General features: G+C 35.7%; 1 protein-coding gene and 1 long non-coding RNA gene across 2 annotated transcripts; both read right to left on the minus strand.

Moving 5' to 3' along the window:
* Positions 1-1,475: 1,475 nt before the first annotated feature.
* On the minus strand, positions 1,476-4,536 carry LOC131431999 (bromodomain-containing protein 8). Its single transcript, XM_058598010.1, has 2 exons — positions 4,436-4,536; positions 1,476-4,368 (listed from the first exon to the last, which is right to left on the minus strand). Exon 2 carries the CDS (start codon positions 4,359-4,361, stop codon positions 1,536-1,538), a length of 2,826 nt encoding a protein of 941 aa, XP_058453993.1. The 5' UTR covers positions 4,362-4,368; positions 4,436-4,536; the 3' UTR covers positions 1,476-1,535.
* A 4,000-nt stretch (positions 4,537-8,536) lies between these two features.
* On the minus strand, positions 8,537-10,153 carry LOC131432004 (uncharacterized). Its single transcript, XR_009229770.1, has 3 exons — positions 10,021-10,153; positions 9,922-9,964; positions 8,537-9,864 (listed from the first exon to the last, which is right to left on the minus strand). It is a non-coding gene; the product is annotated as an uncharacterized LOC131432004 (long non-coding RNA).
* Between the last annotated feature and the right edge of the window lie 2,376 nt (positions 10,154-12,529).

The following is a 12,529-nucleotide window of genomic DNA, read 5'->3' on the forward strand; positions in this document are numbered from 1 at the left end:
CAGAAATTATCTAAATGAAAAAAATATGTTTTTATGAGACTGGCAAGAGAAAAGCATTATCACACCACTAGATGGATTGAGAAGAGGTTTTTTTAAAAAAAATTAAAATCTTCTATAAAGGGGGTTTCCATAACATCCCCCCCTCCCATGGAATTTCCATGAACAATAGAGTACTTATTATATAAAAGTGCAAATAACTCGACAATTCATACTTTGTTCTCAGAATTTGTTTTACAATGTCAATATTATGTATGACGCACTTTTCTTTTGCGCCTTCCCCACATTTTAAAGCCACCCCCCTCTCGCCTGCTTTGAATTCAACGTTGGTTCCGGAATTTTATGGTGATTTACACCAAATAATGAAAAAGTTACTATCACATTTCTCCGATATGGCTGTATAAGTATTTGACTTTCATCACTTCCATAATGCTTTAAGACTGTACCTCAATCATCTATCCTGATAGGTAAAATCAGCGCTAGTTTTTTTGTCTTTATATCATTTGATAGTTCCTAAGATATAGTTTTAAGTGTTTCTGTTTAATTGATCATTGCAATTTGTTGCTGCAAGAGATGAGGAGGTTTTATGCCTGTTGGAGAGAAAGTTTAAATCTAATTCGCTCTAGCGGGCTGTTCCCTGCTTCATAATAAACAAAATAAACAAATGAACAAGCAAAATGGCAAACCGATTTTCACATTTTCTGTTTCAAATGAAAATTCGTATAGTCTTATAGCCTGCATAGTCGTTTTGAATATGATTTGGATTCTACTTCAGATTTCGAAATTATGAGGTGATTGAAATTTACAAAATGAAGAAGAAATAAGTGCACTCAAATTTCTCAGACTGCAGAATCGATTCTATTCTATTTCATATGTAAAACATTGTGATGTGAATCGATTTTCTCACAAAACGCTAAACTGAGTTTCTCAAATCTAGATTCAAATGAAAGGTCTTATAGTCTTATGGCCTGCTATTGATTTTTTCCCGAATCTCGGCTTTTCGGTTCCGGAGTAACGGGGTAAAATATACAAACAATGCACTCGATTTTCTCAGAGACCGCTGAATCGATACCTCATATATGAAGGAACTGATTTTGAAAAATCTAGATATAAACGAAGATCTAGATATAAAGACGTAGTTGATTAGACAGTATACGATTGTTAATAGTTCGACTTAATAATTATTGTATAAACACATCCCTTTCAAAATAAAAACATCATAACAACCACAACAGGATTTCAAGATTGAAATTTCGTTAGATGGAAAAATGCGGTAGAAAGATGACTAAACTTGTGAATATAATAAAAAACAAAAACTGCTAATCCACAGATGTCGAAGACGAAATGTAAAAACAAATTAAATTAGCTATGTAAAAAATTCCATTCAGTTGAGGCAATTGAAATTCCTTTTTTCCCGCCATGGGGGCCAGATGTCAACTAATAAAATTCGATTTCGGATGAAATAAATTACTTCAACATGCAATGGTTATCGTATATTTTATACACTACAATCTTATGAAAAATGCAAATCAGCTTTCTCAAGTGCGATTGGTCGACGTTGAACTTCTTGTCGTTCCTTTCCGAGAAGTTCGCTTGTTTGCACTTCCGCTGCGATTATCAGGTTCTTTTTCTCGCAATTGCTTACTTGCCTCCATAGTTGCGTCAATTAAAGCAACAGCTTCTTTTAAAAGAACGCGAGCTGCAGTCGGGGAACAGATTTCAACACGATTCAACATTATTGCGTTGGTACAGACTAGCATAATATCTCGTTGATATTCAGCTGTTGTTCGTATATTGCCATTTTCAATATTCTTCTTAATTTTGGAGAGATCCATTGGTTTGTAAATTAGATCGGTTATTTGTTCCTCTAGTAGGGGTTTCAGAAAAGCCGACGCATATCGTAATGATGAAATTTTAGAGTGTATCGAAAGGATAGCTTTTTTCCAAACTCTGTAGTCGCGATCTTCACTAGAAGCCGGAGAACTAGGAATAGAGTCCATTACCGGAGTTGATGAGTAACTACGTTTCATTTTATCGTTAATGTCGTCTTCGAGCAAAATGAATGGACTTTCCGATCGGTCGCGATCGCGTAATTTACGCAGCGTGCGACCTTCGGATTCCTCACTTCTTGAAGTATTGAGTTGATCATCTTTAGTTTTAAAAAAATCTTCCACTGGTCTGCGTCGTGAGTAATCTCGCTTTGTTTTGGAAATTTTCATTTCAATCAAGGAATCATCATCCGTATCGGTGATAGCAATCACAGGCTCTTCTTGCTTTTTTGGACAACAATCTTTTTGTTCATCGGGTTCATCCAGATGTTCTTGGGCATCCATGAATACATCTTCCTCTGGAACGTGTTTTTCTTCTTTTGATTTTTGAATCGAAAGTGGAACGATTGGCTCTTCATCATCTTTGAAGTCATATTCCGCAGCTAGTTTTTCTAGAGCTTCTTTTTTAGCCCTAGCGGCTTCTTCTTCGTCGGAGAGTGTTGTACGTACTTCTTGTGTCGTGGTTTCCTGTGCTGAAGGACCAGATTTATCATCGCTTAAAGTTGATTCAGAACCCTCCTCTTTCACATCCATCGATTCTTCCGACTTAACTTCAGGTGTTTTTCTGTCCAATGAGAACGAGTCCGAAGATACTGCAGCTTTATCTTCACAATCTTCTAATTCTGGTTTTGAAATATTTGAACCCTCATCAACATTAGTCACGTTTGATAATTCGACATCAGTTTTAGTATCTGACTCCTTTGTGTTCTCTTTATTCTCGGAAATAGAATGATCGTTAGTAGAAAAAACATGACTACCTTCATCTGCTACGATCGGTTCACTTTCTTTTGTTTCGGAGTGCGATTCATTCTGCTCTGTATTTTTATTAGACTGTTTGGGTTCACTTTCCTGAGTATCGTCTACCTTATCTGACATATCATCAGCAGATTTTGAGAACTCTTCTTGTGTGTTTGCACTTGATGCTTCACAAATCATAACAGAAGAGGGTTCAGCCACTGCTGCTTTCAAACAGGTATCTTCCACGATCTCAGGAGAAATTGACTCGTTTTTTGGAAGAGTTGCGTCAATTTTTGGTTCTTCTACAAAACTTGTAGCATTCACTGCTTCCAAAATAGTTAAATCTTTTCCTTTTGTCGACTCAACTTCATCATCCATTATGGAATCAACGACGTTGTCAAGTATTTCGTCCTCGAGTATCATACCATTATTCTCGTTGAGAATTTCATCCAATTCTTCTGGCATGAGTTCCTGAAAAACGGCCATCAAATCTTTAGCTGGATCGACATTATCTGAGTCAATTTCCATATCCTCGGTCTTTTCGGTCGCTTGATCATCTTGTGGCAAAATTTTGGACGAATCCTTCGATGAAGATGGTGCTTCCGATTTGATTTCAATATTTTTGGAATCCAGAAGCAGTGTAATATTAGAATCGATTTGACTTAAGGAAGATTCTTGAATGTTTAACTTATCTTCTGTTGTATGCCTGGAAAGAGGACTACTTTCCGACGATTGACTTGATACCGTTGCTGCCGCCGGGAATAGATTTCTGCCTTGAATATTTACGACTGTAGGAGAATTTCCTGTGAGTAAATTCGTAATTGTAGGTGAAGATACAGATCTAGGAGTTTGTAACAAGTGATTATTTGATGAATTAGTAGTGGGGCTTTTAAGTAAAGATGTTAGCAAAGGTGATGTCCCTGTTTTGGTTGAACTTTGACTATCTTCATCTATTTCATCCTTTAATTTGATACTAGATCCGGAGCCCTTATTTGCATTGGGTGAACTTGGAAACATTGGCCTCCATTGCCGCTCTAGTTCAAGCTTTTTCTCCTCACGTTCTTTTAACCATTGTGCATGCAGAATCTGTTCCTTTTCCTTCTGGACCTTATCTGTTTCTATTTGCTTCCACATTTCGCGCAATTTTTTTTCATCAGTTACTCCGCTTTGAATCAAAATAATATCTTCTTTAACCTTAGTGTACTGCTGTGCTTCGTCCTGAATAATCTTCTTCAGTTCAATAATTCGTTCCTGAGTTAGTTTTCTAAGAATCGATTCTCCTGGGGTTTCTACTGCTGTTACACCATCTCGTTCAGAAGCTGTTCGTTTTTTTCTCTTCGGCGTCTCCACATTCTCCAAGAGTTTACCGTACTGAGCAGCACAAGATTTTTGTGAAAACCAATCACCTGGCCGGTTTCCACCGCAAAGCATCTTTAGCGATCTGCTAACGGACATCCAATTCTGATCTCCGCTGCAAGCCACGGCAGAAGCCAGGCAAAGTTTTTCTTTTGTTGACCATTTGTCCAGAGGAACGCGCTTCAACTGAAGCCGTTCCTGGATTGAAGATACATTATTCATAGTTAGACTGGTTAGGGGAACAAATTTGATTAACATTCCTGTTACATGTTATTGCTACATGCTATAATATTTACCATTACTTCTACCAATTTCGGTAGGTATAATTTTTTCCGTAGAACCACAAACATTTATAACCAGAGATGCCAGGTAAACATTTCTAATATCTACAGGCAGGGTTGCAAATGTCTTTGAATACAATAAAATGTCTGCGGGATCTCAGTTCTCTATGCAGTATGACACAGAAAAGTCTGTAAAATTTGAAAAATGTCTGCGATAAACTCGATTTCAAAAAATCTGCAACACTAAAAGTCTTCAGCACTTCAGAAGAAATTTGCAAATTTGTAGTTAAATCTGCAGACCTGGCATCTCTGTTTATGACAGTTTCTTAATTTTTTACACCTTACACGCTTAGAAAAAGTTACTCAGAGTTTGAGTACTAGTTACTCATTTTCAAATGATACATGGAAACGTCAAAAATTGAGTAGTTACCATCAATAATAATGAGTAACTCTTACTCTACATTTGAGTTTAACGCAAAAAGTCGTTTTTATGTCACTATTCGCAAGATCAGTCTAAAAGTTGTAATAACCATTTGTTGCAACAGGTTCTATTTTTTGTTAGTGATATCGCGTATTTCAAGAGTGAGTCGCTTAACACAAACGGTGTTGTGTCTGCAGAAACCATAATTTTTAGACTGTCCTCTTGGTTGTGCCTTGGTGGTATATGTGGAATAAAATTTCATTCAGAATTTAACTTATTACTCTTTTTGGCACATGGGCAAATAAAGCATTACTCAGTAAATGAGTAGATTTTACTCAAAAATCGTTTCCAGTGGAAGAACTCAAATTTGAGTAACTAAGGAGTAACTCTAAATTAGAGTTGTTCCACTTTTTCTATAGATGAGTGGGATCTTACTCATTTTTGAGTAACTATTTTTAAGCGTGTACACGCTTAGAAAAAGTTACTCAAAGTTTGAGTACTAGTTACTCATTTTCAAATGATACATGGAAACGTCAAAAATTGAGTAGTTATCATCAATGATATTGAGTAACTCCTACTCTAAATTTGAGTTTAACGCAATAACTCGTTTTTTTTGTTACTATTCGCAAGATCAACCACCACTTGATATAGTATTGAGTTCAATTACTTAATATTTTAATACAATACACTCAGAAAAGGAGCATTTTTTTTGCAAATTTGGTATATGTGAAATAAAATTTCATTCAAAATTTGAGTGATAGTTACTCTATTTTTGGTACATGTACAAATCAAGTATTGCTCAGTAAATGAGTAGATTTTACCCAAATATCGTTTCCAGTGGAAGAACTCAAATTTGAGTAACTTCGGAGTTACTCTAAATAAGAGTTGTTCCACTTTTTCTGTAGATGAGTGAGATCTTACTCATTTTTGAGTAATTATTTTTAAGCGTGTTTTTCGCCAAGACGCCATACACGGAAAATAAAAACTACCTATTATTTGAGTTCTTTTTACTTAATTTTGAGTTCTTTTGAATCTTTTCTTCCGTTCGCTCTTTCCATTGTTGTCAAAATACAAAGAGCAAAACCACCCAACAGCGAGAGTTTCGTTCAATAAGCCAAAATTAAGTAAACCGTACCAACTTGAAATTGAGTCAATACGACTCAACTGTAGAGTAAATATAACTTACCATTGAGTAGATATAGCTAATCTTTAAGTATTTTTTTCACGTGCTTTGGGGCTGTCCATAAAAGACGTCACGCTTTTTTTTAGCAATTTTTGACTCCCCACCCCCCTTTTGTCACAAATTGTCACAACTGCAAAGACCCTCCAACCCCCCTATGTCACATGTCACAAATTTAAAATAAATAAAATTCATCTTAATACATACTCAATACAATTTGTTCTATGATTCTTTATTTAATTATTTTTCCTCCCAAGGACCATCCATATTCTCTGTAATTGAAATAATTGGCATAGAACCAGCTTCTTCTTCAGTTTCATTTTCTTCAGACGGTAGATGTATCCCAGTCAAATCCAAATCATCCGCTTCGAGCCAATCCACATGATTACCTTCTAGGATGGCCATCATTTCTCGTTGTCGTCTCGCTGCTATCCTGATAGGGCGAATTTTCAGTTTTTTATACGTCGATTTGTTATCTTTGTGTACAGCCCGATGCTTTTGAAGCATTACTTTCGAAGCATGGTACATGTGGCATGTTTTGCAGATTCTGGCTTTTAAATCTGTCTGCACTGACGAACAAAATGCATCATATGGAATATGGAAAGGATCAACAGAGGTAGGGAACATATTTTTTAAATTGAGGCTTCTCGTTATAAAAAGCGACGGGAATTTAGCAGTTGAACTGCTGCTTAATTCGTTTGGTGAAGAAATTTTCAATCCGTGTTCAGTTAGTTCAATTGGAATAGGAGGGGGTAGAAATCTTTCCGGTAAAATGTTAAAAATTGAACTTCGGGGGTTCCGAGCAACAATTTGGATTATCACATTTTACGATCTGAATGAAAACTGGCTGGTTCTAATATGTTTCTGTGCCCATTTTAAATCTTTCTGGAGAATATCTTCTGCGTTAATTTCCGATGTTTCAGGATTTATGTATTTTGCCACAGTCGGATGTTTGTCAATTACGAGTGAACTCCATATTTCAGCCAAAGTTTCTCCACAGTGCATGAAATTCTTTTTTTCCAGTTCCAAGTCAATTGTTTTACCTCTGGAGTCCAGAATGAGGCCAGCGAGCTCCCGGCTTAGGGGTGCCATTCTTCTCTCGACTCGGTTGAAAGCACTCCTACCAGGTGCGTTGGTAGCGATAAATATTGCATCCAGATTGTATTTCAAAAAATGATGCACTCCAATGTTTATGACTCTTTGGTACCGAGGATTCTCGTCCGGTCCACCGTCTACAGTGACAATAAAAATTGGTTTCACATCATTTTGAAACTTGGTGATGTCATTAAATTGTTCTAAACCGATAATGGTTTCCAAATCCAGAGCATGAGAATATGCCGTTGATGAGGAGTGTTTTCCAGATCTGATGGCAATGAATGTTGGGCCTGTATAACCAACAGCACTTCTTTCCCCGAAAGCATTTTTCATTATTTTAATGCCTGCGTATACGGATGGAATTAACTTGTGTTTTTCAGCAACCACCCAATCGTGGTCGGACAATGAAATTTTGTATTGCACATGCATAACTATTGGGGACTGAGAATTTGCAGCAGTCAATCCAAGCGGAACACGTGACTTATCATCTTGACTCAAAAAACAAACTTCATTTGGTCCAAGAATTGAGGTTATTTCTTCGAGATGCTGTATAGTTGCCGTGCAAAACTGCCCATCAACGTGAAAGGAATGAAGATCGTTCTGAGCTTTGACGAGTTTGACGGGAACGGTGGATACATGCCTTTTACCGACGACATGACCAGACACTTCGAAGAAAAATCGGAATAAAAAGTATTCGTAAGAGATTTACCGCCAGTTACCACAAATACAGTGACCCCTTGATAGAGATACAAATAATCTTCTTGAGCAACACTGTTTAAGTTGCTACGAACTCGTTACCAAGGAACATTGGGAGCTATAAACAAATAAACTGAAAATTTGATCTGCGTTCGGAAATTGCTTTGCTTGGAGTAAGTTGAAAATATGTTTTATTTTTCCGATTAGGGCTTATTATTTTTTAACCTAGCATATCACTGCATAAGTGAAAATAAACGAAAATTGCAGATAACATTACCAATAGTTCTTGGAAGCTTCCAGCTCCTTCAACTCTGGTAAGATACCTTACAGCTATTATTCCTTTTAATGACTTTTGATACGAGTATCCATTTCCAGGTTCGGAACATTTCAGATATGCTGGTACTCGAATCATTATGACCACAGCTTAAGTTACAATTCGCTTATTATCCGAAGAAATGAAATTTGAACAAAAATTCTCGTATTCTAAAAATTTGCATAGTTCCTATTGCACAATGATCGTGGCCAAAAATTGAATCGTAGGAGTGACGCAACTGAAAAAACGCGTTTTTTCTGTCTGTTCTGTTTTTAGATTTCTTGAAATCGGTCAGCAGAGTAAATTTTAAAATAAAGATCAAAGATTTCAATAAAAAACTAGCTTAATAAATGCTTCGGAAGGAATATATGTAATTTTTTTTCTTATGTATTAGTTTACTGAATGATGGTAATAAAAATTTAGCGAAGAGTCACCCTGAAAGGACTTCCGCAAAAGCACTAATGTGGATCTTTTTGAAAGCGCTCAAAGTACAAAAAGTATAAAACAAGTAAATCAAATTTGTATCACCTAGTAGTTTTCAATAGTCAAGATCACTCCTAAAAATAAACCATAATTCGCAATATCTATACGAAACACTTTAATGCCAAAATGAGCTTTCAGTTGTTCCTCAAAATCTACGATTAGTTGAGTTTCATACTTCTTCAGAGTCAGCTAAGTATCTTTCGGAGATAGATATTATTTATAAACTCAAACCCAACTGTGCGTGACAAAGTTTTGTTTTTCTGAGTATGACATTTACTTGTTTTTTTTTTCATGCATTTCACTGCATAGAATCAAATGCACTTGAATCAAACGTTTATATTTCTCCATATGAACAAATTTCAAAAAGCAAAAAAATTTCAGACCACATGTTTCTTGTTTACATTGATAAATGGAACCGAATGCGTAACCAAGGTTATGGTAACTGTTTTTCGACAAACAACATTTTATCGACTTGGGTCGCCAGTTTCGAACATTTTTCAAAAGATATCATTTTGACATTTCGAGTTACTGAGGGGTAGTTAAATCGTTACTATCGTGTTCAATAGTTCAGGTTGTTCATCTTCCAACCTTGGTCTCCCACGACTATGCCGCAATTTCCATTTTTTTTTAATTTCCGGATTCTTATCAATAAGTTCAGCCATGAATTTCCTTTTTATTGCACGAGATTTTATCTTGCGTTGTTGATCATTGATTTTGGTTCTCAACTTTTTTTCCAAGGCTTCCAGCACACGTTTTTTTCCTTCAGATTTTTTTCTTGTTCTTCGCTAAGTTGCCCACGGTTTTTCCTTTTCATTAGCCCAATCAAATCCGTTTTCAGAAGATCAATTTCAGCTTTCAATTTTTCTTGGGCAAACGCTCTCAGAGGTTTTCGCTCAAGATTATGGGAAGTTGAAGTTTCTTTTTGCACCGAAGATTGTTTCAACGCGCAAGCTAACTTTGGTTCTTCTGATATTATATTAGATGATGTTGGCTCTGAGGTTGTTGATTGTGTAGAAGATATTGATTGTGAAGAAGATGTTGACTGTGACCAAAACTGTAATAAGGTCCCCCTTTTTCTTAAAGCCAAAGATTCGTTTTCGTGGATCAGCTGAGTAACCTTCGCTTGTAGATCTTTGTCCTTCTTGATCAGATTCCATTGTTCGATTGTTTTCTTTTGTAAATTAGCTTTCTTTGCACCAGGAAAAGCATTGATGTAAGATTTGAAAAGATCGGTGTACAGAGTATGTTTGTTCATTCTACAATAAAAAATATCATTTAAAAATGATTTCTCCACCAGCTATTTTAAAATAAACCCGTGGTTATATCTTTGCGACGTGTGAGCTAAAATTTGACCACCTGCAAGAAATTCGATTGTTATTTAATATTGACTATATACTTTCATAGAAATAGACCTGCGATGGCGCACTTTAAGGATCCAAACGAACCGGCAAATTTGAGAACCAAGCGAGCATGACTCTGTTTTGTGTATGCAAACGAATGGGCACTATTACTTTGTGTCCTTTCGATATATCAATATTTTTCTGGTTGCCGGTCTGTTACCAGAGATGCCAGGTAAAAATTTCAAATATCTGCAGACAAGGTTTGTAAATTTGAATAAAAAATCTGCAGTCAGCAAGTATGTCTTGCTGGCAGCAATTTCGCTATAAAGTATGACAAGCAAAAATGACTTGGCAAGCAAAAAAATTTGTAAATTTGGACGAAAGTCTGCGAGAAACTCGATTTTCGAAAGTCTGCACAGCAAAAAATGTCTGCAGCACTATATCCGAAATCTGCAGATTTACAGACAAATCTGCAGATCAGGCATCTCTGTCTGTTACTATGATGTACTATAGTATTGACTAATTCAATGAGCATTTTCACAACGAGATGGCGCTATGGTGAGAAATTTGTTATCTTTTGGAAATTTAATATTGCGTAATATTTTTAGGTATTTCAAAAATGTGCTGCGCTTGGACGTCACATTCCAACAACCTGTCCCCCTTTCCACTGTCACAAAAGGTCACGTTTTAGGGAACACCCCCCTCCCCCTTGCGGCGTGACGTCTTTTATGGACAGCCCCTTTACGGAAACTACCTAGAGCCACTTTACCAAAAAATAGGTTATTGAACGGAACCCCCAAATTGGGTGGAATGTACTTAAAATTAGGTTGTTTTGCGGTTCCGTGTACGACTTCACACTACACTCTTAGCAGCCGCAACCTAATTTTGGGTCGAAATATATCCAAAATATCCAAATGTATGAATAAGTGTAAGATTGTCCAAAGTATCGTCATGGCAACTTTGGCTATGCTCGCTATATATTTTTTACGATCAATTCTCGGTTGATTTTTCATTAGGGCGTATAAGTAAGTGACAGTTTCTCTTTAATCACTCTCTCTTTCGATTATTGTGATGTGATTAAAAAGATTTTTTTTGATATCACTGTTCTGTTTGAAAGTCGAAAGATTCGGGTATCATATCATGCAAAGAGTTGAGTGATAAACGTGGAAACCGCTTGGTAATTAATAGAAGAGAAAGTAAACAAAAAAAAACTTGTCACTTGCTTATACGCCCTTTTGAAAAATTAACCGAGAATTTAGAGTTTGAGTAGATAACGATTGAATTACTTAACAGTAGAGTGCCTATATAACCAGAGTGACGACAGCTGTTCTCTTGGAATGACAACGTTGTTTCAAACGAGTAAACGTCAAAGTCAAAGTCAAAGTCAACAGCTACCGAAACTACTAACATTTCGGAGTAAATATTCTGAATTATTGCTAACATTACACACAAGAAAACGTTGGTTAATCTAAGATTATCGTTGGTAAATTTGAGAAACTTTTATTTAGAAAGTGTTTCTGCATTGAGTATAAAACGCTATTCTTTTCAATTGAGATCATGTTTTTGTTAGAATAATAGTGTACGCATAATAATACAAAAGCTATCTGCATTTGTTGTAAATAGTAGACGCAGTAACAGGTAGCAGGTTTTTCTTTCAAAATAAAAACAAAATACTTATAGTACAAATGATAAATGTATTTACAGTTTTATTTTATTTGAACATATATATATATATATATATATATATATATATATATATATATATATATATATATATATATATATATATATATATATATATATATATATATATATATATATATATATATATATATATATATCTACCGATATATCTAATAATAGAAGTTAATCGAAATGAAACCTAGAATGCATTTAGTCACTTTTGCTTTAAAGTACACTGTGCCGATTCAGTGTTGCTTGGTTGTTCAAAAGTATTATCGCTGTTATTTCAATAGTTTATACTCTTATACCATGTTCACATCAGCGCTGATATCACTTGATATACCGAGATGATATGCATATCATGTCGAAGTGTTCACATATGATCGAAATGATATCGTTTGACAATCAAGTTGTCATATTGAATGTTCCCATTAGGCGTAAGATAAATAATATTGCCTTTTTCTTAATTGAAGTCTCGCATTTATTGGTCTCCGAACGCCAATATTCGTTGATAAAATCAAAATTATAATGATTGTTTATTTTCACTCTCAAAGTGACGTTCATAAATAGTGCGTTCCGTGTTGCTAGTTACGATTTTTGACAACTCGACATGATCATGCTAAAATGGTGATAAGCGTTGATATCAAATTGTATGGGATATCAAGTGGTATCGTAAATGATATCATCGGATATCAAGTATCACTTGATATCAGCGCTAACCCGCATAGCGTTTTGGCTACCTGTGCAGCCATGGCCACAAGACGGCTACCAAAATTGATTCTGTGACGGTCCAATTTGACAAAACAAAGTCGCCTGTATCTAATTTAGCTAAGCGTTTTCATCTTCTGACCTTCGCTGAAAATGTCAAAGATTTCAGTGTGGAAAAATTCTGGTGGAT

The sequence above is a fragment of the Malaya genurostris genome, chromosome 2, assembly GCF_030247185.1.
Source record: "Malaya genurostris strain Urasoe2022 chromosome 2, Malgen_1.1, whole genome shotgun sequence".
NCBI classification, from domain to species: Eukaryota; Metazoa; Arthropoda; class Insecta; order Diptera; family Culicidae; genus Malaya; species Malaya genurostris.

Coding starts and splice junctions, on each gene's coding strand:
- LOC131431999 (XM_058598010.1), bottom strand. CDS start 4,361: ATGAATAATGTATCTTCAATCCAGGAACGGCTTCAGTTGAAGCGCGTT.